Genomic DNA, 26,938 nt, shown 5'->3' on the forward strand with positions numbered 1-26,938 from the left:
CTCTGCTGACATGAAGACAGATTCTCTGTTACGGGACCTCCCTCCTCTGCCTGGGTGCTGGGCCTAAATATATGCCAATGGACTGTTGCAGTGGTGGCTGACGTGAAGCCTCATTCTCTGCTATGACATGCAGACTGATTCTCTGCTGACATGAAGCCAGATTCTCTGTTACGGGACCTCTCTCCTCTGCCTGTGTGTGTGCTGGGCCTAAATATATGCCAATGGACTGTTGCAGTGGTGGCTGACGTGAAGCCTCATTCTCTGCTATGACATGCAGACTGATTCTCTGCTGACATGAAGCCAGATTCTCTGTTACGGGACCTCTCTCCTCTGCCTGTGTGTGTGCTGGGCCTAAATATATGCCAATGGACTGTTGCAGTGGTGGCTGACGTGAAGCCTGATTCTCTGCTATGACATGCAGACTAATTCTCTGCTGACATGAAGACAGATTCTCTGTTACGGGACCTCCCTCCTCTGCCTGGGTGCTGGGCCTAAATATATGCCAATGGACTGTTGCAGTGGTGGCTGACGTGAAGCCTCATTCTCTGCTATGACATGCAGACTAATTCTCTGCTGACATGAAGACAGATTCTCTGTTACGGGACCTCTCTCCTCTGCCTGGGTGCCGGGGCCTAAATATCTGAGAATGGACTGTTCCAGTGGTGGGTGACGGGAAGCCAGATTCTCTGCTATGGAACCTCTCTCCAATTGATTTTGGTTAATTTTTATTTATTTAATTTTTATTTTAATTCATTTCCCTATCCATATTTGTTTGCAGGGGATTTACCTACATGTTGCTGCCTTTTGCAGCCCTCTAGCTCTTTCCTGGGCTGTTTTACAGCCTTTTTAGTGCCGAAAAGTTCGGGTCCCCATTGACTTCAATGGGGTTCGGGTTCGGGACGAAGTTCGGATCGGGTTCGGATCCCGAACCCGAACATTTCCGGGATGTTCGGCCGAACTTCTCGAACCCGAACATCCAGGTGTTCGCTCAACTCTAGTGACAACCCTTCATGAAGTATTCATGCTGTGCAATGATTGTGGTTGGGGGCATGTGAGGTGAAATTCTTTGTATGTTTGACTTCACAAGAGAAATCAGAAAATATGGTTCCCACTGCATATTTGTGTATTCATCTTTGGATCTCTTGTTTTATTATTGTTGGTTTATGTATTACAGGCATCTTTTTTAACACTGTATACAAAGAGGAATAAAATTAAATATATTCTGAGAAACGGGCCACATGATGGTGGTGGGGGATAGACTGTGAAACTAACACAAGCAAAAAAAGAGCAGATTTGTAGAAACTAGACGGTTGGGTAATAATAAAAGTGTATCTATCATTCCCCAAAAAACCCAATCCCTCCTTGGTAAACTGTAGATAAGTTTTCAGTTTACAGCAGCCAGAAACATTAGGGTTTTATGGTAGATATATTAAGATTAGAGTTTATTTTGTGCCAGAATATTGTGCCTATGTCATTTTAGTTTGCGCCAAATGTATAATCTGGCTTGTTAAATTTGTCCAAATCTGTGATGTTGTTTTAAAAAGTGGTGAAAGAAAGATGTAACAATCTGATTCAGGACGGGGCTCTGGCTGGGCCATTCCAAAACTTTAATCTTCTTCTGCTGAAGCCATTCCTTTGTTGATTTGGATGTATGCTTTGGGTCGTTGTCATGCTGAAAGATGAAGTTCTTCTTCATGTTCATCTTTCTAGCAGAAGCCTGAAGGTTTTGTGCCAATATTGACTGGTATTTGGAACTGTTCATAATTCCCTCTACCTTAACTAAGGTCCGAGTTCCAGCTGAAGAAAAACAGCCCCAAAGCATGATGCTGCCACCACCATGCTTCACTGTGGGTATGGTGTTCTTTTGGTGATGTGCAGTGTTGTTTTTGGGCCAAACATATCTTTTGGAATTATGGCCAAAAGGTTCAACCTTGGTTTCATCAGACCATAACACCTTTTCCCACATGCTTTTGGGAGACTTCAGATGTGTTTTTGCAAAATGTAGCCTGGCTTGGATGTTTTTCTTCATAAGAAAATGCTTTCATCTTGCCACTCTACCCCATAGCCCAGACATATGAAGAATACGGGAGATTGTTGTCACATGTACCACACAACCAGTACTTGCCAGATATTCCTGCAGCTCCTTTAATGTTGCTGTAGGCCTCCCAGACTAGTTTTCTTCTCGTCTTTTCATCAATTTTGGAGGGACGTCCAGTTCTTGGTAATGTCACTGTTGTGCCATATTTTCTTCACTTGATGATGACTGTCTTCACGGTGTTCTATGGTATATCTAATGCCTTGGAATTTCTTTTGTACCCTTCTCCTTACTGATACCTTTTAACAATGAGATCCCTCTGATGCTTTGGAAGCTCTCTGTGGACCATGGCTTTTGCTGTGGGATGCGACTAAAAAAATTTCAGGAAAGACCAACTAGAGCAGCTGAACTTTATTTGGGGTTAATCAGGGGGACTTTAAATGATGGCAGGTGTATGCTGACTCCTATTTAACATAATTTTGAATGTGATTGCTTAATTCTGAACACAGCTACATGCCCAGTTATAAGGGTGTGCACACTTATGCAACCACATTATTTTAGTTTTTTTTGTTTTCTTCCCTCCACCTAAAAGATTTCAGTTTGTTTTTCAATTGAGTGGTACAGTTTATAGGTCACATTAACCCCTTAAGGACTTATGACGTACCGGTACCGCATGTTTCCCGAGTCCTTAAGGACCCATGACGTACCGGTATAAAATAACTTTAAAACTAGATTGCGGCGCGGCGGGGGTTAATAGGAACAGGATGTCCACTGAAATCATTCAGCGGGCATCCTGTCACAACGCCGGGGGGGGGTCATGTGACCCCCCCCCCATATCGGCGATCGCCGCAAATCGCAGGTCAATTCAGACCTGCGGTTTGCGGTTTTACCTTATCCAGCGGGTGGCTGGCGGCAGTGCCATCGGGTCCCCATGCGGCTGTAGGGGGGACCCGATGACATGGAAGGCAGCGCGATACCTTCCTGAGGCATCGCCGCTGCCTTCCTGTGACATTCCTGTGAGATCCAGCCCCCTGGATCTCACAGGCCGGAAGCTGTATAAGTAATACACACAGTATTACTCATATAGCCAATGCATTCCATAAACCATTTTTTGTCCCCTTACATCACAAAAAGTGTAATAGCAAGCGATCAAAAAGTTACACGCACCCCAAAATAGTGCCAATAAAACAGTCATGTCATCCCGCAAAAATCATATTCTACCCAAGGTAACCGCCCAAAAACTGAAAATATTATGGATTATCTTGCTTCAAAAATGAAGTCATTATGCAAAACTTACATAAATAAAAAGAAAGTATACATATTAGGTTTCGCAGCGTCCGTAATAACTTGCTCTATAAAAATATCACATGACCTAACCCCTCAGGTGAATACCGTAAAAAAATAAAAATAAAAACAGTGTACAAAAAGCCATTTTTTGTCACCTTACATCACAAAAAGTGTAATAGCAAGCGATCAAAAAGTCACACGCACCCATCTTACATGAATAAAAAATAAGTATACATATTAGATATCGCAGCGTCCGTGACAACCTGTTCTATATAAAAATATCACATGATCTAACCTGTCAGATAAATGTTGTAAATAACAAAAAATAAAAATTGTGCTAAAACAGCTTTTTCTTGTTACCTTGCCTCACAAAAAGTGTAATATAGAGCAACCAAAAATCATATGTACCCTAAACTAGTACCAACAATACTGCCACCCTATCCTGAAGTTTCTAAAACGGGGTCACTTTTTTGGAGTTTCTACTCTAGGGGTGCATCAGGGGGTCCTCCAGCTGTGTGTGTGATGGCGGCGGCTCCATTCCTGAGCCGCCGCCATCAGCAGAGTGTCAGCTCTATGCTGACACTCTGCTGTAACCCCATAGATGCCACGGTTGCAGCATCCATGGGGTTAATAGAGGGAGGGAGCTCCCTCTCTCAACCATCGGAGCTGCCGCGCTGCGATGGCAGCACCCGATGGTTGCCATGGCAACAATACGCTTTGCAAAAGCGTCCGCTGTTGCCACCTACAGGGCATCTAATAGTATTATACTTTGCAATGCAAGAGCATTGCAAAGTATAGTACAGCCATCAGCCACACTGGATCTTCATGATCCAAGAGGGACTTGATAAAAAAATAAAGTGAAAATAATACAAATGAAAAATAAATAATAATGTAAATTAAAAAAATAAATTGCCTTTTCCTATAAAAAAATAAAATAAAATACACAGATTAGGTGTCACCGCGACCGTAACGACTGTCTCTATGAATATATCACATGATAGACCCCGTCCAATAAACACCATAAAAAATTGTGCCAAAAAAGCTATTTTTGTCAATTTAAATCAGCGAGCAATCAAAAAGGCTTATGACCCCTAAAATAGTACCAATCAAACCGTCACCTTATCCCGCAAAAAATGATACCCTATTTGAGACAATCGCCCAAAAAATAAAAAAGCTATGGCTCCCAGACTATGGAGACACTAAAACATCATTTTTTTTGTTTCAGAAATGCTATTATTGTGTAAAACTTAAATAAATAATAAAAAGTATACATATTAGGTATTGCCACATCCGTAACGATCTGCTCTATAAAACTATCACATGACCTAACTCCTCAGATTAACGCTGTAAAAAAATAATAATTAAAACTGTTCCAAAACAGCCAATTTTTGGGTCACCTTGCCCCAGAAAGTGTAATAATGAATGATCAATAAATCCTATGTACCCAAAAATGGTACCAATAAAAACCTAAACACTTTCTGCAAAAACCGAGCCCCTACACAAGACGATCGGCAGAAAAATAAAAAACATATGGCGTTCAGAAAACCAATCCAGCAAAATCTGCCTTCCAAAAACCGTATGGCATTCCTTTCCTTCTGTGCCCTGCCGTGTGCCCATACAGCGGTTTATGACCACATATGGGGTGTTTCTGTAAACTACAGAATCAGGGCCATAAATATTGAGCTTGGTTTGGCTGTTAACCCTTGCTTTGTAACTGGAAAAAAATTATTAAAATGGAAAATCTGCCAAAAAAAGTGAAAATTTGAAATTGGATCTCTATTTTCCATTAATTCTTGTGGAACACCTAAAGGGTAAACGACATTTGCAAAATCAGTTTTGAATACCTTGAGGGGTGTAGTTTCTTAGATGGGGTCACTTTTATGGAGTTTCTACTCTAGGGGTTCATCGGGGGGTTGTTTCAAATGGACATGGTGTCAAAAAAAACAGTCCAGCAAAACCTGCCTTCCAAAAACCATATGGCATTCCTTTCCTTCTGCGCCCCGCCCCGTTTTCCCGTACAGCGATTTACGACCACAAATGGGGTGTTTATGTAAACTACAGAATCAGGGCCATAAATATAGAGTTTTGTTTGGCTGTTAACCCTTGCTTTGTAACTGGGAAAAAAAATATTAAAATGGAAAATCTGCCAAAAAAGTGAAATTTTGAAATTGTATCTCTATTTTCCATTAATTCTTGTGAACACCTAAAGGGTTAAAAAAAGTTTGTAAAATCAGTTTTGAATGCCTTGAGATTTGTCATAGGGTCTCAATACCGGAAAAAAACGCCTCCGTTTTGTATAGGGATTTGTATAGGGATTAATTGTCAATGAGGACAAAATGTAACTGAACAGATAGGACTGCTCCAAAATGCATTCCCTTCTCATACTGGAGAGCAAACCACAGCATGCCACGGTTTGCTTTCCATCCTGGACCATCATGACCCACAATCCAAGTCAATGGGGACGGATATGTTTTCTCTGACAATAGAAAATTGATTCATCCCCCATTGACTTTCAATGGAGTTCATGACCGATGTCACGGACGTTCCCGTGACAGGTGGCAGGAGATCGGCGAGACTGGCAATACATGGTTTGATCAAGTTTCCTTGTGGATCAATAGGCGTCTGTGTTGTTTCTGGTAATGGCCACACCCCTTGCCTCAGGTGTTGCTAATGTGGTCATTTAACCTTCCCTATTTATAGTTGCATCTCCCACTATGCTGTGCGGTTTATAGCTTCTGCTTTGAGTTGTCGATTGCAGGTGTGTGGATCTTGGTGGAGTTTCTGGTGCTTCCATTGCTCCTTTGAAGCTAAGTCTAAATTTCCCTTTTTGTATTTTGTTTGAGTTCTGTGTGTTGTTTTTCCCTGTCATTTGTATTAAGGCCTGAGGGAGACTCCTGTTCTTCTTTCCTCTTGAAGGAACAGGTTGTCTCAGTCCTGACATTAGTCCAGGGTCCTATAGGGTCAGTTAGGACACTAGGTTCCGGTGTATGAACTCACCTACCTCTGGGGTCTGTTCATACTGGTAGTTAGTCAGGACTTTGATTAGGGTTTTATTAGGAAGTATCCATCTCCTTTCCCTAGTTCCCAGGCCTTATTCCCTTACCCCTTTCCCTCCTATGTTCGATGTGGTGTTCCCTCCCCCACCCGAACATGACAATGGATCCGTCTTGGGTATGTTAAAGATAATACAACAGGATCCATTCATAACGGATGCAGATGGTTGTATTATCAGAAATTTTTGCTGAGCCCTGCCAGATCCAGCATCTTACATTTAGACCGGAGCTGGATGCGTCAAAGTTATGAAGAAACCAGCGCCTCTACATAACTTCAGTGGATCCACCACCAGCGCAGGAGCTTATTAAGACCAGCGTCTAAAACGCCGGTCTTAATAAATGATCCCCTTAGAGCTTTAAGGCGTTTTATGGGATATATTAACTTAACTTTTGAACTCTCACTGTGGCTTCTTAAGTATCTTCCAAATATACTTCCCTCTCTGAAGTAGCTGAGATCAATGACTCAAACCTAGTCACATGTAGCGCCTCTCCTCCAAACTCCAACATCTGCAGAAGTAATGTCCATCTGCCTGAACAGAATAAGATATGCCATGAAGGCTAGAACCCAGGTCCAGTGCATTGGGCTGCAACTCTTCTTTGGAGTGGGCAGGAGAAATCCTCGAAATGGAGGTTATGGGGGCAGTGCTATGGATCATTGGTTTGGTGGAGACATAAATACAGGAACCTGAGCAGAACTGAAGAAAACAAAACCGGAGTGTAGACAAGACCACAGGTGTTGTACAGAGAGCTATAAAACAGGGATCGCTGCTGTAAAAGGCATTTGTGGAAGATTGGTGCTACAGTGCAGTATTAGCAGTTGTATATTGTGGTTGGAAAACCACTTTAAATATTCCTTGCAGAGAAATCTGTACAATAAAAATAGGCATTTATTTTTCTAATGTCTGCTATTTTTCTCTCAGCCAACAGGTATGGTCAGATATTACCCGTGCATATTAATGTGTTTTAAAAAAGACAATATAAACTGTTATGCATTAAATAAGGGTCTCACACTCAGCTGGATATATGGGCACATATAGAAAAAATTTCCAGTTGACGGGTCACTTGCATTTGAAATACATTACATGCAATACACAAGTAACACACTCACTGCCCCTGAGCTTCACCTCAGCCGGCTCGGGAATTACGCCAAGAGCTCCCCTAGTGGTGAGAACAGTGGGATCGGAGAACTTTTACTTATTTATTTGTGGCATTCTAATCAATTTTCAGAAGTAAATTTCACATGGTTCTTAACGCAGACCTTTGCTGCCCTTATATCCCCCATCCAACCCCTCAGTCATCACAGAGCAGTCCCAGTCACCTCTGGGACTGCCACCACTCTGTCTCCTCATATAGCGCAGCGCTGTGCACACTACATCCTGAAGCTTTATGCTGTGAGGATAAAGAGGACCAAGGAGCGGTGAGGATTTAATACCCCTGGCATTAAACCGTGCAAGTTGTAAGCAATTCATTATCTAACATTAGTATCAAATAATTAGAAAAGGCTCCACCAGCAAACTACTGGAGCTCAGCCTTTCAGTTACCAGCTGAAAAAGAGGGATAAATCAATAATAATAATACAGGCTGGCTCACAGTATTTTTGCGTAAAATTTATTAATACACTGAATCAATAATAAGATTTGGTGTCAGTATCAGCATACATACATAAACAAATACGTAAATAGGTATATATGTGCCGATCTCACGCACAAACCTAAATAACCGGAGTACTCCTAGGAATGAGACCTAATGGCTAGAGTTAGGCTGCAAGGGGTAATGTGTTGAACCGTTCAAATGTCCATGATTATAGTTACCGATTCACCGAATAGTTGGAACCATAGGTTCAGGATTGTCCTTGTTGTAATTTCCCACAAGGGGACTCTGTGTTTGGATGTAGTCTGACAGATCGTAACCACGCTTTCTCCGATCTGTGGGGCTCCACTTACTTGTTCCTTGCGGAGCAGACCATCAGACTCGCTCGCTCAGTGTCCCACGTGTCCAGCCAGGTAGTTGATCGCTGGTTTGTGACGCAGGTGCCTGAACCGTCAGGCCAAACGGAAGCTGGTATAGCTGAGCCGAGCCGGTAATTGCCTGAACTTGTCAGGTCAGGGAGAGTGAACACAGCAGGATTTACCTTGTGTTTGTGGCAATGTCAGGTGTAGCAACACAGTTTCAGTCCACTTAGTGGATTCTTGGTGAACAAAATCTTTGTAGCGGTATATCGTTTGAAGGAAATCTTCTTGCGTTTTTTGGAAAAAGCCGCACCGGTAGCCAGGTCTCAATACACACTAGACGCGTTTCGGAAACAAGTTCCTTCCTCAGTAGATAGTTATGTAATGCTAGATACAGACACAAATTGTTGCTTTATATACCCTAATTGGGTTTATTATAAAATATGGGTCGGATTGCGGACTGGGATAATTGCACAGCCGCAATCTTCACTTTTAATATAATCAATAGCTGACTACAAACATATCACAGTGTATGTCTTACTTTGTACATTATATTTATACATTGTGACTTGCATGTTAAAATAAAACAAAATAAAACAATTAAATTATAACACATGCTGAAATGACTGGATTTTTACATAAAAAGGTTTGATAGAAAATGTGGGTCGGATTTTAGACTGGGCCGAGCACAGAGTCTCAACCATTACCCTACATAAATAGTCAGTATACTCCAGTACATTGCTGCATACGTTTTACAATGTTACACTATAAAAACACATATTTAAAATAAATGCTCACATTTGTAAATTACAATAAAGAATAAAAAATAAAAAATAGATGACATTATAAATAAAATACAATAAAAATGACATGCTGGGATGTGGCATTGGGGGGAGAAGGGGAGGGATGCAGGAGGGGTCAGTGCGCTGAAAAACAGCCCGGCACTGACTCCCCGTGTAAACCCACCCTTCTCACCCATAGGAACCCAAAAATTTCAATCTCCGAGTTGAGACCCTGAGGCATCAAGGACCCAAACTCGAATATTTTCTTGGACTCCTGTCTAGACATTTTAGCCACGAAATCGCCTCCTCTCCAGTCTTGTTTGACTGACTGGATAGCCATATAGCTCATGTTACTTGGATCACCTGCATGATATAATTTAAAATGTTTGGATAGGGGGTGCGTTTCAGATTGTTTCTTAATATTATTAATGTGTTCAGATATTCTGGTCTTGAATACCCTTTTTGTGCGGCCGATGTACTGCTTTGGGCATGGGCACTGGACAATATAGATCACTGCCTTACTGTTGCATGACAAGATTTCTTTGATGTCCCATTTGAAATTGTTGGACGTTGATGTTATCTGTCTAATGTTTCTATCAAAGTGTGTCTGTCTACAATTTTGACAGCACCCACACCTGTAGAAACCTTTTAAATTGTCCCATGGGGTTATCAGTGTTTTAGTTTGGTGTTTTCTTATAGTGGGAGCCACTTGTAGTCCCAAATCTGCAGCCCGAGTATAAACTATTGGAGGATGTGCCGGAAGTGTAGGACCCAATAGTTTATCATCCTTCAACAAGTGCCAATGGTTGTGAATGATACTACTCACCATTTTATAATCCTTATTATATGGTAAGATTATTTTAGCTGTAGTATCTGATTTTTGTGCAGTAGTAGATACTTCTTTAGGTTTGAAGAATAGGGTTCTGTCAAGTTGTCTTACCCTTTGTATTGAGTTCTCCAATGACTTGTTGGGGTACTCTTTTAGTAGGAACTGTGTTTTCATGTTCAGTGCCTCTACCTCAAACTGTCCTTCAGCCGTACAATTTCTTCTTAAGCGCCTAAATTGGCTATAGGGAACATTCAAGAGCCATCTCGGGAGACCTTTGCTGCCCATCCAACCCCTCAGTCATCACAGAGCAGTCCCAGTCACCTCTGGGACTGCCACCACTCTGTCTCCTCATATAGCGCAGCGCTGTGCACACTACATCCTGAAGCTTTATGCTGTGAGGATAAAGAGGACCAAGGAGCGGTGAGGATTTAATACCCCTGGCATTAAACCGTGCAAGTTGTAAGCAATTCATTATCTAACATTAGATTTCATTCTTTCTTAGTGTCAAGGCTTCTTCACTCTGTGGACCATCAAACTCTCCCATCCGGCCACAGGCAGTCTCCTTTACCTCAGGTCCTTGGGGTGTAGATGTTAAGTCAAATGTTCTATACACGAAGAAGCGGGAGGCCTTCCTTCAATGGCAAAATGAACACAGACAGAGAGAGCAGGCAGCTCTCCAGCCTGGTAATTATTCAATGATAAGGCCAAGCAATGTGGATTTTAGCTTTTGCCCTGATTAAGGGCTCATGCACACGACCATATGTATTTTGTTGTCAACACAAAACAGAGGATGTTCATGAGTCTTTTTTAGGGTATTTTTCTGTGTAGTTATTTTGTTCGACATGGATTTGGCAACCAAAAACTGCACCGAAAGGCTTGCAAATCATCTCTGTTGATGTCAATGAGAAAACTGCTTGTTTATTTACACAGCACTATTTTTTGAGCTTCCTGACCGAGTGATTTTCCATATTTTCTTTTTTACTCACTATCTTTCCACAGCCATACCTTTTTTTTTTCTTTTTTTTTATGTTATTATATATATCATCCACATGAAGGCTTTTTTATTCGCAGCATGTTGCACTTTCTATTGGCACCATTTAATATTGCTTATGATGTACTGGGAAGCTGGAAAAAAATTCCAAATGAGGTAGAACTGAAAAAAAAGCCAATTCCAACACAGTTTTACTGGTTTCATGTTTTAGTGTTCCCTAGGTGGTAAAACTGACATATTAACTCCACTCTCTATTACAGCGATACCAAATTTTTATAGTTTTTCTTGCATTTAAAAAAAAAGTTTGTAAAAAAAAACAAAACTTTTTTTTGTTGCATTGCCATATTCTGCCCCCCTATAACTTTTTCATATTTACATCCACAAAGCTGTGTGAGGGCTCATTTCTTGTGGGGTAATCTGTATTTTTGTATACAGATACATTTTATTGAATTGTTCACTGACTGACTGTACAAAATTTTTAAGTACATGCATTTACAAAAGTATTCAGATCCAGACGCTAGTTTAAAAAATGTAGACTATGTTTTGTAACACAACCCCTTTAACATTATAGCCTATGGGGGATTCACTGTGTTCAGGGCTCCATAGGAACCTTGCTGTGGCAGGCCTCAGAGCCTTCAGAAGGCCGACCGAGGCTGCCATAGCAACCAAACGACTCCCTCGATCTTAGTGTGGGGGAGCCGTTTGGGCCCTGGGAGTGCAGTGCTCTTGGGATTTCACCTCTCAGATGCTGTGGTCACAAATGACCAAGGTACATGAGGGGTTAAAAGTCTGTGATAAGCATTATCGCGGATCACAGACAATGCCAACAGGTATCTGCTTTGTAAAACAGCAGGCATCTGGCAGTTATGGTGCCCCTTCAGCTTCTAAGCAGGCACCATCTTTAAACACTTGACATTCGCTGTGCATTTCCAAGGAATGTGGGGAAGGGGTTAAAAATTGCAGCATGGAAAAAAAGAAGGGACATATTCATTTACACGTAAGAAAAAAAAACTGCATCAATAAATGTGGCAAAAAACACACCAAAAATTGTGGTTTGATCATTATTTCATGCTGATTTTTTTTCTCCAAAAAATGTGAATGAGACATTCACCTAATTTGAGCCCACTGAACCACCAACATGCTGTTATGCAGCTGCATTTTAGGTTTCTAAACCTGCCCATAGCAAACCCATCTGTCCCTGTAAAAGAAAGTAAATGGAATTCAAAATTACCAGAAGAGTCCCAGACTCTTCTCCAGTGGCCCAGGGCGCTTGTGTACTGCAACGTTTAAGCAGAGGATGTTGCACCTTGCTTCACTGCACGTTCACTGCACATAAGGCACACGTACAATGAAGAGAGTTGCACCATCCTTGGTTTCATGTGCCCAATGTCTCTGGAGAAGACCCAGCCCCAGACGGTTCTCTTGGTAAGTTTGAATTTCATTTATGTTATGAAGCAGATGTGGATCCAATGTGCTGAATAGATAGGGTGTTATCTAAGTAGCCAGGCAGTTACTTCTTAAAGTAGTCTCTGTTCAGCAGACTGCTGACTCATGAGAATCAAGAGACACTAGTGCGAGACACCAAGGGGTCAGGCAAAAAATTGCAGTAAGGGTCAAGCTGAGATCAGGCCAGCCAGAGTTTCTGCAATCCGAAGTCAGTCCAAGGGTCAAGGCTGGTGGGCTCAGGGTCAATACAGAGATCAGGTCAGGCAGGAAAGGGTCATATCTGGCGACAGACAGAAGTCTGTGCATGGGACAGTGAACGGGACAAGTAATGCACCTATGCAGGAAATGTCAACTAGAACCTATTACTTAGGCATCTATCTACAGGGAAAGGTACCTTAAATACCCTGTAGTGGCCATCAATAGGCTGGGGAGAATTTAGATGCGTGCACTGGCCCTTTAAAGGTCACAGAGAAAGCAGCACATCCTATGGGCATAGAGGATAGGGCAGGCAAGAAGCAGGCCCCAGCATGCATAGAATTAATGGAACAGCGCTCCCGAGCAGCTGTGCCCACTGGGAAGTAACAGAGGGACGCCGGACTGCTGGTCAACCAGAGCAGGGGGGCACACCCGTTGGGGAGAGGTAGTGCCTGCTGGTACAGACCACCAGTGTAAAAATTTAGTTTCATTTGCAAGACTGGATGGGTTTGTGATGGGCAGGTTTAGGAGCATAAACCCTAGTTGCATAAGGACATGCTGGTGGCTTAATGGCTCTAAAACAAGTGCTGTTGATTCTATCTAGACTTGATGTGAATGCAGCGAACAGTGAACTAACAGTCCCATCGTTGCTTACTAAAGCCGTCACTCACAGCAATTAGTAGGGACTGTGAAGCAGCTCATACCGAGCATGAGGCTCTGGAGCCTGCAGGCCCCCCCTGGTGCCCTTGTGGGAGTAATGCCCCTGGCCTTCAAAGATTTTTTTTAGCAGTGCATTCATAAAAGCAGTGGCAAAGGTATGTATTACCTCCTATCCTCTGCCTAGGGGCATATATAGATCTCATAGGGCCCCATATCAAAACATAGTATCTCCACCCCACAAACTTTTGTGAGGGAAGTTGTGCTTTATCTCAGCCGCTTTACTTGACTTCTATGTTGGAAAACAAGGAATAGGCTTTTCTGAACACTATAGTGACAACTGGCATAAATACATTGATAAATCTACCTCATACAGCTGCCTGCAACCACCACTAGGGGGAGCTCAGTGCATAGGAAGGTATATACAGTTACCAATTAACTTAAAGAGGACCTTTCATTGGTTTGAGTATTATAAACTGGAATACCTACCAGATAGGTGAACACCTCCATATGTAAAAAAAAAAAAAAATTCAATGCCACTCTGTGGGGATGCTGTGCACCCCACTATTTTTGGTGCCTCATATGTTAATTTCCACCATCAGTACAGGGAGGAGGAGATGCCAGGGTTTCTCAATGGCCATCTCCTTCTCCCTGCCTGTGACGCCAACCAATCACAACGGAGCACCTCACAGCCAGGAAGAAGGTGAGCTGTTTTTTCTCCCTGGCTGTGATGCGCTCCACTGCAATTGGACAGCATCACAGTCAGGGAGAAGGAAACTCTAACATAGTAACATAGTATATAAGGCCAAAAAAGACATTTGTCCATCCAGTTCGGCCTTTCATCCTGCAAGTTGATCCAGAGGAAGGAAAAAAAAAAACCTGTGAGGTAGAAGCCAATTTTCCTCACTTTAAAGGAATAAAAAATTCCTTCCCGACTCCAATCAGGCAATCAGAATAACTCCCTGGATCAACGACCCCTCTCTAGTAGCTATAGCCTGTAATATTATTACACTCCAGAAAGACTCTGGCGTCTCCTCCTCCCTGTACCAATGGTTGAAATTAACATATGAGGCATCAAAAATAGCAGGGTGCACAGCATCCCACGGAGTGGCATTTAAAAGAAAAAGCATTTACATATGGAGGCGTTCACCTGTCTGGTAGGCATACCAGTTTATAATACTCAAACCAATGAGAGGTCCTCTTTAAAGGAAGCTGTAAAACTCTCTATAAGCTCCCTATAGTGGTGGCCGCTGGAAAACACCTTGGATTCATGCCGGGAACAGAAGTTGTTCAGAGTGGGACAAAATGGTGTTCATATGGTCTGCCTCCATGGTTGGTAGGCTATATCTGTCAACAACACTGCTGCCAAACTCTCTTTAACTACTCATAATGATGAAAGGTAACAAAAGCTATATGGTTAGAAAGACTTCAAAACCTACATCTGATCCAATGACAAAGGTGCATATAGGACCGAATGCAAACTAGCCCTCAGCTCACCATCAGATTTGTCTACTACTACTCAGCATTGCCTGTACTGGAGACTATTCATAAATAACCTTTTCCAGGGGCCGTTCAGCTCCTTCGGGAGACAGCATGGTATGATCCAACCCAGCCATCTCAGCAATTGAAGGACTCTGCTCGTTGGGGCTCTTTCATATGGAGGGATCAGCCTGTCCTTGGTAAAGAATATGGTAGGTAAAAATGAGATGAAAAAACAGAAAGCAAATTATGGTACATGTTAAGATCCTACAAAAACAAAGACAATAACAACTCTGTGGATAATATATTTGTTTAATCTGTACTATAACAAAAATTGTTATGTGCATGTAAATAAGATGCATGGAATAGCCATAGTTTTATATTTTCAAATATCAATGTTATGCCATTATTGTATCTTCAAAAGCTGTATAAGGAATATACATTAAAGGGGTTGTCCTAGTTATTTTTTTGTTCTCTTTGCATGTTTCTAACTAAGCAAATGTAAGGGGGTTTTCAATTCACTTTCTTCATCTACAGTGGCCCTGTTCTCCTAGTTAGCTGAGCGTCACATGCCCTGTGATGTCAGCTTCTTTTCCTGCTCTGATGAGGTTCTGTGCACAAGCCCGATGGAGCAGGCCTGTGCACAGAACCTAACTGTGACGGCTGTGCTGGTTGGAGCTACAAGCCATGCTCTGCACTGACCGATCTGCTGGATGAGCTGTCTGCCGTGTCTCCTCTCCCACTGGATTCTTCTGCGCAGTTTAATTCCTTCCAATATAAGCAGCACGGATTTAGGGCTGGAGGCCCTACCTCAGCCAGACCTCCCAAGTGCCCCTCTTTTGAAGGGACAGTCCCTATTTTTGACCCAAGTCCCTCTGTCCCTCTTTGTTCCATAAATGTCTCTCTTTTTGTTCTGAGGTATAGATTTGCATTATTACATCTACAATATTGATCCAGAAAGCGTTTAGTGTATTTAGTGTATTTCATTATTTGATACGATTTGGGTTTTATAAATTTCTATATTCAGATAATTTCTGCGCTAGTGTAAAAGAAAACCATTGAAATGTATAGATATGCAGGAAAAATTGAACTTTCATAGAATGAACCATAAGTGTCCCTCTTTGACCGTCCAAAAAGTTGGGAGGTATGACCTCAGGTACTGAGCAGCTGCAAGGCTTCCTCTTCTCCAGGCACTGAGGAGATAAGTGATAGACACAGGATCAAGCAAACACAGAGCTGACAAAGACTGCAGGAGTTCTCTCCTCTGTACTATTCTGATGGCTGTGAGGAAGTTTTTGCAGAACATTGCACAAGAACAGGTAGAAGGAAGATCCTGTGTGTATCAGTAGTGTCATTGTACTGTACAGCTGAGACATATAGTCTCACACATACAATACGCGTGCCCCAGCAGTCAAACTGCAGGTAGGGCATCAATTTAATTCACTCCCTTTGCAGAGCAGGGAGAGGGGAAAGGCAGTATTTGTTGACACCCATAAATATTAATGAGGAAAAAAACAAAACACAGCTCTACAACTGCATGTCAACAAAGGGCCAGAACAAAACTTGGACAACCCCTTTAATGAAACCACCAGCAATCATTTTTCCAAAAAATAAGTTGTAGTTGTGCATTTACAGCAGCCATGATTGTTTGGAAATTGTACCGAAAGTGGTTCACTCTAAAAAGGCTGTTAGACCAGTTCCAGGCAAGCATATTTGGTCTGTGTGACGGCTGCATTTCCTGGATCAAGCACTGCTCGGCTAACCTGAACTCACTGACCGCGGGTCTACTGGTCTGTACTGAAATGATGCTGTGAGTACAGAATAGTAGACTTGCGGTTGGACTGGAACTCATTATGAGTAACACCGTGTGCCCCAATGAGTGCACAGAATAATTTTCACGTGACCGCATAGGTAATAGGATGCGGCAGGTTCTATAGAAGCCCGGGAATGTTGGAGGACACGGTGTGTGGTATACTATACAGGTGATTTATGTTATTGATAATTGCCTACCTATATAAATAAGACAACCACCCCACCCTTTTTCACTCTCCCCTGACGAAGCCAATCAGCGAAACGCGTTGGGTAAGGGTAAGTGAGGGACTTTGGGATGGACATTGTGCACGGATTCCTTTGGATTTGACACAGGCAGGTGTCCTGATACCCTTGGGCGTTTCCTGATATGCACTTGCACTTTATATGTATTTTAGTCTGATTAATTTATATGTATTTTGGTCTGATGAATTAACCCTTTCATGACCAAGGATCATTGATGCCCTAGTGTCCAGGTCAACATTTACAAATCTGACATGCGTCATTTTATGTGGTAATAGCTTTGGAACACTTTTACTTATCCAAGCCATTCTGAGATTGTTTTCTCGTGACACATTGTACTTCATGATAGTCATATATTTGAGTTAATATATTTCACCTTTATTTATGAAAAAATCCAAAATGTACCCAAAATATTGAAAAATTCACAATTTTCCACATTTCAATTTCTCTGCTTCTAAAACAGAAAGTGATACCTAATAAAATATTTATTACTTAACATTCCCCATATGTCTACTTTATGTTGGTATCATTTTGGAAATGTCATTTTATTGTTTTAGGACATTAGAAGGCTTAGAAGTTTAGAAGCAATTCTTAAAATTTGTAAGAAAATTTCCAAAACCCACTTTTAAGGACCAGTTCAGGTCTGAAGTCACTTTATGGGGCCTACATAGTAGATACCCCCATAAATGACCCCATTGTAGAAACTACACCCCTCAAGTTACTTATAACTGATTTTACAAACTTTGTTAACCCTTTAGGTGTTCCACAAGAATTAAAGGAAAATGGAGATTACATTTCTAAATTTCACTTTTTTGGCAGATTTTCCATTTTATTACATTTTTTTATTTAACACATTGAGGGTTAACAGCCAAACAAAACTCAATATTTATTACCCTGATTCCGCGGTTTACAGAAACACCCCACATGAGGTCGTAAACTGCTGTACGGGCACATGGCAGGGCGCAGAAGGAAAGGAATGCCATACGGTTTTTGGAAGGCAGATTTTGCTGGATTGGTTTTCTGAACACCATATGTTTTTTATTTTTCTGCCGATCATCTTATTTTTGGGTACATAGGATTTATTGATCATTCATTATTACACTTTCTGGGGCAAGGTGACCCAAAAATTGGCTGTTTTGGAACAGTTTTAATTTATTTATTTTTACAGCGTTCATCTGAGGAGTTAGGTCATGTGATAGTTTTATAGAGCAGATCGTTATGGCAATACCTAATATGTATACTTTTTCTTATTTATTTAAGTTTTACACAATAATAGCATTTCTGAAACCAAAAAAATGATGTTTTAGTGTCTCCATAGTCTGAGAGCTATAGCTTTTTTATTTTTTGGGCGATTGTCTTAAATAGGGTATGATTGGGATAAGGTGACGGTTTGATTGGTACTATTTTAGGGGTCATAAGCCTTTTTGATCGCTGTTGCACTTTTTGTGATGTAAGGTGACAAAAATAGCTTTTTTGGCACAGTTTTTTTTATTTTTTATGGTGTTTATTGGACGGGGTCTATCATGTGATATATTTATAGAGACGGTCGTTACGGACACGGTGACACCTAATATGTGTATTTTATTTTTTCATTTTTTTTATAGGAAAAGGCAATTTATTTTTTTAATTTACATTTTTTTTTTTTTTCATTTGTATTATATTCACTTTCTATTTTTTATCAAGTCCCTCTTGGATCATGAAGATCCAGTGGGGCTGATGGCTGTACTATACTTTGCAATGCTCTTGCATTGCAAAGTATAATACTATTAGATGCCCTGTAGGTGGCAACAGCGGACGCTTTTGCAAAGCGTATTGTTGCCATGGCAACCACCGGGTGCTGCCATTGCAGCGCGGCAGCTCCGATGGTTGAGAGAGGGAGCTCCCTCCCTCTATTAACCCCATGGATGCCGCAACCGCCTGAAACCGGCATTTTAACACTGCTGCGATCCGATTGGTTAGTCTGCACAGACTAACCAATCGGATCGATTGCCAGCAAGGGGCCACTCTGATTGGTCCCTTGCCGGCATTACTGCATTGTATGCTGTCCGTGACTGCAGCAGTGCAGGGGCAGAAGCTTTAATCGAAGCGCTTTGCAGCGCTTGGATTAAAGAGCTGGTTTGACGTTTATAGACGTGATAGCTGCACGGGGCATGTGCAAATATCACGTATATAAATGTATTGGAGTCGTGAAGGGGTTAAATACTGTATAGGGCTTTGATGTTATATACCTTTAGTAAATTTGCCTCTATATATACCATACATGATTTGTAAACGTCCGGCACCTTAGCACAACAACAATTTGGAGACCCAGAAGTTGAAGGGGGCAGACCCGTCATTAAGTACAAGTAGGCGTGTGCACACATACTGCTCCACCATGTTGGTGAAATGCCGCCTCCTGATTAGATGTTACATATCAGCTGGTAGTGCTCGTTGTTGTGGCGTGCTGACAAAGCTTTTCCACATTTCGGCCATGCTAACCCTGCCTTCTGAGGTGCTGGCGGTGCCCCAGCTGCGTTGGCGACCTCTTTCTCCTCCTCTGCCTTCGCCTTGTGCTTCCACTGTGCCCCCGCTGTCAGGTGGGTATGCCACCAGCAGCGCGTCTACCAGCAAGCGCTTGTACTCGCTCATCTTACAATCACGCTCCAGTGAGGGAATTAAGGACGGTACTGCAGTAAATTGGATTGGGACTAATGCATACTGGCGCAAAATTAATCGTTTTTAGTTTGTGACGCCAATTGCAATGTGCGTAGGTTATAGTCTCAGGGCCCTTTAAGGTGTTATAGCTCATGTACCAGGTGAGGAATGCCAGAGGGGGATAATGTGTCTGTGTAGTGTCAACGGTGTCTCCTACCTTGGTACGGCTGGACTCCTGGATACTGGCTCACTTGCAATAAAATGAGTGTTGTTAATAGGAGTAATGAAGGAACTTGGTAGCAGTAAATGAGATCCAGACTTGAAGTATAATGCCACTTGTCTTTACTGGATGGCAAATCCATACGAGTTACAGCAGTAGTCTTTAGGTCCCAGCAGATATTGGCAATGTATGGCAGGGATTAATATCTCTTCTGCTTTCTATACTATATGCCTGGAGAATCTGGCAGGTATTTATCTTCTACTCTGTCTTCTGCTTAGTATGGGCCTGACTAGCTGAGGAGGAATTTGGCTTCTCCTGGACTCTGGATAAGTACTCACAGCTTGGCTCACAGGGAATGCTTCTTCCTGGAGGCTGGAGATGGCTGCCTTTCTTGTCAACCAGCTGAGGCCTGATGGCTGAGGCTGGGAAGAGTGATCTTGGCCTCAGCCGAGGCTCGATCCTGTCTTGGGATCCCTGTTTCTGGGAGCTCCTAATAACAGAGCCTTTTCCAAGCAGGGGGGCTGGTACACTAACTAGAACATTCTTTCTTCCCCATGAGGCAGGAAGTGGGAACATTCCACACCTCCTCAAAGAGGAAGGGGGGGGGGGAGCTAGATTGGAATGTACTATTCCAGTCTAGATATGCTACACTGAACTAAACACATTGCTGCCTCCTGCTGGTGTACATGGAAATCACAGCAATTATATGAAACAGGCATAGAAAATACACATAATGAAGAATGCAGTGTTAGATTACACAAGATGACAATAAATATACACCTGACATGTTGTAGCAGGGTGACAGAGTTTAGTGACATACTCTGGGATGTTACAGTACGTTGTCCTTGTAACGGAGATCCAGCAGTGTGGCCCCCAGTAATCAGCAGAAGTTAGAATGTGGGCAACTCGGCGGTCATTGCGAAGACACTGCAGCATGTAATCGCTCATGTGTGCCAGGCTGCCCAGAGGCAACGAAAAGCTGTCCTCTGTGGGAGGTGTATCGTCTGTGTCCTCTGTATCCCCCCAGTCACACACCAGTGATGGCCATGAGCTGGTCTGGGTGCCACCCTGCTGTGAACATGGTTCCTCCTCCTCCATCTCCTCCTCCACATCCTCCACCTCGTCATCCTCCAGAACTGTGCTCTGGCTGGACAACTGTGTACCTGGCATTTGTGGGTGCAGGAACCCACCCTCGGAGCCACTTGTGAATGACTGGCCGGAAACCCTTTGTAATGATCCATCTTCCTCCTCCTCCTCCTGTGCCACATCCTCTTCCCATCATCACCAGCAGTGTTTTTCAAGGAGGCATAGAAGTGGGATAGTTACGCTGAGAACGGCGTTATCGGCACTGGCCATGTGGGTGGAGTACTCGAAACAACGCAACAAGGAACACAGGTCTCTCATGGAGGCCCAATAATTGGTGGTGAAGTGGTGCTGTTACGCAGAGCAACTCACCCGTGCGTGCTGCAGCTGAAACTCCACTATCGCCTGCTGCTGCTCGCACAGTCTGGCCAGCATGTGCAAGGTGGAGTTCCACCTTGTGGGCACGTCGCATATGAGGCGGTGAGCGGGAAGGCCGAAGTTACGCTGCAGTGCTGACAGGCGAGCAGCAGCAGGCTGAGAATGCCGAAAGCGCGCACAGACGGCCTGCACTTTATGCAGCAGCTCTGACATATCGGGGTAATTTTTAAGGAATCTCTGCACCACATAATTCAGCACATGCGCCAGGCATGGGATGTGCATCAAATCGGCTAGTATTTCGCCCATTATCGCACACCACCTTGAGGCTCACTGGCACCAACCACTCATCGGTCTGTTGTTCAAGGCCCGTCCACAGCTCCTGCGCGGTGTGGGGTTTGCCCCCCAAACAGATAAGTTTTAAAACTGCCTGCTGTCGTTCACCCCTGGCTGTGCTGAAGTTGGTGGTGAAGGTGTTACGCTGACCGGATGAGGAGCAGGTAGAGGATGAGCAAGCGGAGTAGCAGGAGGAAGCAACAGGAGGCAAACTGAAGCGCCCTGCAATCCTCTGTGGTGGAAGGACATGCAGCAAACTGCTATCCACCTCAGGCCCAGCTGCCACTGCATTTACCCAGTGTGCTGTTGGAGATATAACGTCCCTGACCGTGCTTACTGGTCTACGTATCCGTAGTGAGGTGCACCCTGCCACAGATGGCGCTGCGCAGTGCACACCTGATTTTGTTCCCCACTTGGTTGTGCAGGGAAGGCATGGCACACCTGGAAAAGTAGTGGCGACTGGGCACGACGTACTGTGGCACAGCCACCGCCATAAGGCTTTCAAAACTCTCCGTCTCCACCTGAATGACAGCATTTCAAAGGCCAGTAATTTTGAAATGCTGGCATTCAGGTCCAGGGATTGTGGGTGGGTAGGGGGGGTACTTCCTCTTCCGCTCCAGTGTTTGGGAGATGGAGAGCTCAACGCTTTCGTGGGACATTGTGGAGATGCTTAGTGACCCAGATGGTGGTGTTGCTGGCAGATCCTCTGTTTGCGGGGTGGCAGGTGGCACTGTCACTCTAGAGGTGGATGAAGAGGCTGAGACTGGAGCAGAAGAGGAAGCAGGAGGAGCCAGAGACCTTTCTTGGTTTTTGAGGTGTCTACTCCACTGCAGCTCATGCTTTGCACTTAGATGCCATGGTCATGCAGGTTGTGCTCAGGTTGAGAACGTTTATGCCTCGCTTGCACAGCATGCAAACCACTTGTGTCTTGTCCTCAGCACATTGTCTGAAGAACTGCGACGCCAGGGAACTCCTTGGAGCTGGCTTTGGTGTGCTCAGTCCCTTTCTGCGGTGGGCAGTAGCAGGCATACTGTCTAGGGGACGGCTGCTCCGTGCGCTTTTGCACCCTGCTCCCTCTTCTGCTGTGCTGGTGACTCTGTGCGACCACGGCCTTTTCCTCTGAACTACACAGGTCACTCGCATGACATTGATTTCATGTGAGGTCGAGGACCTCATCGTCCTCCACATCAACTTCCATCCAGTCTTCACCCCTGCCTTCCTTGTCAGTCTGCACACTTTCAAAAGCACCAGCAGTTGGCACCTGTGTTTCGCCATCATCCGAGACGTGCTGCGATGGTCCTCCCATGTACTCATCTGGAAACATAAGTGGTTGGGCATCGGTGCACTGAATCTCTTCCACTTCTGGGGCAGGGCTAGGTGGATGGCCCTGGGAAACCCTGCTAACAGAGTCATCAAAAAGCAGAAGAGACTGCTGCATGACTTGGGGGTCAGACTGCTTGGCTGATTTGCAAGGGGGTGAGGTGAAAGACTGATGGACATCGGCTGCAGGTGCCAACTCTGATCTTTCAGCAGGAGACTGGGTGGGAGACAATGTGAAGTAACTGGAGGCACTGTCAGCAACCCAATCTACTATCGCCTGTACTTGTTCTGGCCTCACCATTCGTAGAGCCGCATTAGGCCCGACCAAATACCACGTCCTCTCCCTGCAACAGGACCTCCACCAGCAGAACCACGACCGGGGCCACGTCCCTTATTTGACGCTCTCCTCATATTTCTCAAATTTTGGATCTTGCCCTAAATGGGTGTTTTTTTAATAGCAGAATACAACAACAGTATCTAAATGGTGTATCTCACACGTACAGATGCAGACTAGGCTGCAATTTAAGATGTTCTACCTTGCTGTGTTCCTTAACGTATCATCTTAAAAAATCTTTGCCAGGGATTTTTTAAATAGGGAGGAATGTTTCGGATTCTCAAGGGGAGATGCACCTAAACGTTATTTTAATGTGCATTTTTTTTTTTTAACTGACAGTTTGTTTTTCAAAACCCAGAAAATTATAGCTGTATTTATAGCTTAAATTGCACACTGACTACAGGGAGTGCAGAATTATTAGGCAAGTTGTATTTTTGAGGATTAATTTTATTATTGAACAACAACCATGTTCTCAATGAACCCAAAAAACTCATTAATATCAAAGCTGAATATTTTTGGAAGTAGTTTTTAGTTTGTTTTTAGTTTTAGCTATTTTAGGGGGATATCTGTGTGTGCAGGTGACTATTACTGTACATAATTATTAGGCAACTTAACAAAAAACAAATATATACCCATTTCAATTATTTATTTTTACCAGTGAAACCAATATAACATCTCAACATTCACAAATATACATTTCTGACATTCAAAAACAAAACAAAAACAAATCAGTGACCAATATAGCCACCTTTCTTTGCAAGGACACTCAAAAGCCTGCTATCCATGGATTCTGTCAGTGTTTTGATCTGTTCACCATCAACATTGCGTGCAGCAGCAACCACAGCCTCCCAGACACTGTTCAGAGAGGTGTACTGTTTTCCCTCCTTGTAAATCTCACATTTGATGATGGACCACAGGTTCTCAATGGGGTTCAGATCAGGTGAACAAGGAGGCCATGTCATTAGATTTTCTTCTTTTATACCCTTTCTTGCCAGCCATGTTGTGGAGTACTTGGACGCGTGTGATGGAGCATTGTCCTGCATGAAAATCATGTTTTTCTTACCTTGCAGACTTCTTCCTGTACCACTGCTTGAAGAAGGTGTCTTCCAGAAACTGGCAGTAGGACTGGGAGTTGAGCTTGACTCCATCCTCAACCCAAAAAGGCCCCACAAGCTCATCTTTAATGATACCAGCCCAAACCAGTACTCCACCTCGACCTTGCTGTCGTCTGAGTCGGACTGGAGCTCTCTCCCCTTTACCAATCCAGCCATCTGGCCCATCAAGACTCACTCTCATTTCATCAGTCCTTAAAACCTTAGAAAAATCAGTCTTGAGATATTTCTTGGCCCAGTCTTGACGTTTCAGCTTGTGTGTCTTGTTCAGTGGTGGTCGTCTTTCAGCCTTTCTTACCTTGGCCATGTCTCTGAGTATTGCACACCTTGTGCTTTTGGGCACTCCAGTGATGTTGCAGCTCTGAAATATGGCCAAACTGGTGGCAAGTGGCATCTTGGCAGCTGCATGCTTGACTTTTCTCAGTTCATGGGCAGTTATTTTGCGCCTTGGTTTTTCCACATGCTTCTTGCGACCCTGTTGACTATTTTGAATGAAACGCTTGATTGTTCGATGATCACGCTTCAGAAGCTTTGCAATTTTAAGAGTGCTGCATCCCTCTGCAAGATATCTCACTATTTTTGACTTTTCTGAGCCTGTCAAGTCCTTCCTTTGACCCATTTTGCCAAAGGAAAGGAAGTTGCCTAATAATTATGCACACCTGATATAGGGTGTTGATGTCATTAGACCACACCCCTTCTCATTACAGAGATGCACATCACCTAATATGCTTAATTGGTAGTAGGCTTTCGAGCCTATACAGCTTGGAGTAAGACAACATGCATAAAGAGGATGATGTGGTCAAAATACTCTTTTGCCTAATAATTCTGCACGTAGTGTAATGCTGCAAAGGCACCAGATTTTTGCTATTGCCCCAAAAAATTCTTTTTTTTTTTTTAACCAGATTATTATTGCAGTATTTCAAGCTTGGATTTGAATGTCAGAAAAGCACATATGCTGTGCTGGTGCACTGAGCTTGCACAAAATGTCACTGGGCTCAGGGCAGGGTAAAAAGATTGTGCACTGCACCCACACAACAAAATCTATGTAGATCGCTGAGTTCATTTGCAGTTGGACTGATTAAAGATTCTGTCCTATTCTCTTCCTCACAGCAGCAGCATTCTCTCCCTACACTAAGCACAGCAGAGTGATGTGCAGTGCTACGTGACTCCAGCTTATATAGAGGCTGGGTCAATTGCTGCACTGGCCAATCACAGCCATGTCATTAGTAGGCATGGCTGTGATGGCTTCTAAGGGCACACAGTTAAACGCTTGTTGATTGGCTGCTCTGCAGCCATTCAAAAAGCGCCAAGAAATCGACGAACACTGAACCTTTACAGAAATGTTCGGGGTCCAAACGAACTTTACAGTTCGGGTTCGCTCAACCCTACTCTTTAATACTCCCCCATCAATGGCCCCTACAACACAACCCCCCTTACCCTCCATCAGTTGTACCTCAGATCAGATCCCAAGGTAACGGCCCCTTATAACACACTCCCTTTCTCCATGCCATAAATCAGATCTCAGATCATAACCCACACTCTTACTGGGAGGAGGGTAGATAAAAGTGGAATTCTGACAGGGGTATGTTCATGAGGATGGACATGCAGAGCTTCCTTAAAGGGAATCTGTCACCTCATTCAAGTGTATCTAATGAATGGCAATGCATTCTAGTTCATTTTATGCCCACTTCCTCCTCTTTGATGTCACTATCTGGCCACACTGCGTACCAGGACCAGTCAGGAGTTGTGGTCAGATCGTAACATCGCCGAGGAGGGGGGCGGACATAATTGTGCAAGAGGCAGCACCCTAGGCACTGGACCTCTAGTGGCAAATATAGCTCTGTCCCTAGTAAGATGTGCTGAGAAACATGGTGGCTAACTTATGTTCTTCAACATGGATACTAGAACCCAGAGTGTTTTATATCCTTATATCTTTCATATGTAGTATCTATGTACTGTACTTCTTGATCGTGTTATTATGGTGACCTACCAGAAATTTCACTCAGGAGAGGATGGATGGATGAGACGGGTGCTCTTTGACTCACAGTTCCTTAATATGGTATATGACAATGGGCTTTCTAAACCGGACAACCATTTTATTATGATCTATCTCCAATATCATAGTAATACCCAGCACCTACATGGCATATGCTTCACCTATTGCATGTTGTGGCTTATGCCATTCTTGAACTTATTTTCAGTTTCTTCATCCTATTGTACTGTCAATTGAACCTGTGATTAATGAAAACGTTTTCTTTTCCAGTTGTAAACAGACACAAGTTTGGAGTCGAGAAGTGATCGTGTTCAAGTCATCATTGTGAACTACATGTAAAAACACTAATAAAAACACTAATAAATTGTCAAGCAGTAAGAATTTTCTTTTACGTTTTGGACAGAAACATGGCTGTTAGTGAATGCACTACTTTATCAAATTCAAAGGAAAAATGCTGAATCTTACCATTGTCATTTGTGTGCAAATATTACTAGTAGATAACCAATTAAATTTGTATCCACTCTACATAAAAAGATAAATTTTTTCCGTGACAAAATGCCAAAATTCTGTGGCATTTTGCGGCCAAGTATAGGACATGTTCTATCTTTTGAGGAATGGACATATGAAAGCGGACAGCACATGGATATCTTCTTTGTGCTTTCTTCCCATAATGGGTAGAACATGTCCTATTCTTGGCTACCACTGCGAACCACAGACCCACTGAAGTCAATTGGTCCACAAAAAAAATGGAAGCAGTACGGATGTCATCCATATTT

General features: G+C 43.2%; 1 protein-coding gene across 1 annotated transcript in view; it reads left to right on the forward strand.

Annotated features, from left to right (window-relative positions):
• C1H19orf71 (chromosome 1 C19orf71 homolog) overlaps positions 1 to 26,531 on the forward strand; it is a 38,890-nt gene extending 12,359 nt beyond the window's left edge. The window contains exons 2-4 of the mRNA XM_044280066.1: positions 10,438 to 10,619; positions 14,790 to 14,915; positions 26,433 to 26,531. Coding sequence (XP_044136001.1) covers positions 10,438 to 10,619; positions 14,790 to 14,915; positions 26,433 to 26,467 — 343 coding nt within the window. The 3' untranslated portion in view covers positions 26,468 to 26,531. The remainder of the gene's footprint in view (positions 1 to 10,437; positions 10,620 to 14,789; positions 14,916 to 26,432) is intronic.
• Positions 26,532 to 26,938: the final 407 nt, after the last annotated feature.

The sequence above is a fragment of the Bufo gargarizans genome, chromosome 1 (genome assembly GCF_014858855.1).
Source record: "Bufo gargarizans isolate SCDJY-AF-19 chromosome 1, ASM1485885v1, whole genome shotgun sequence".
Classification (NCBI taxonomy): Eukaryota; Metazoa; Chordata; class Amphibia; order Anura; family Bufonidae; genus Bufo; species Bufo gargarizans.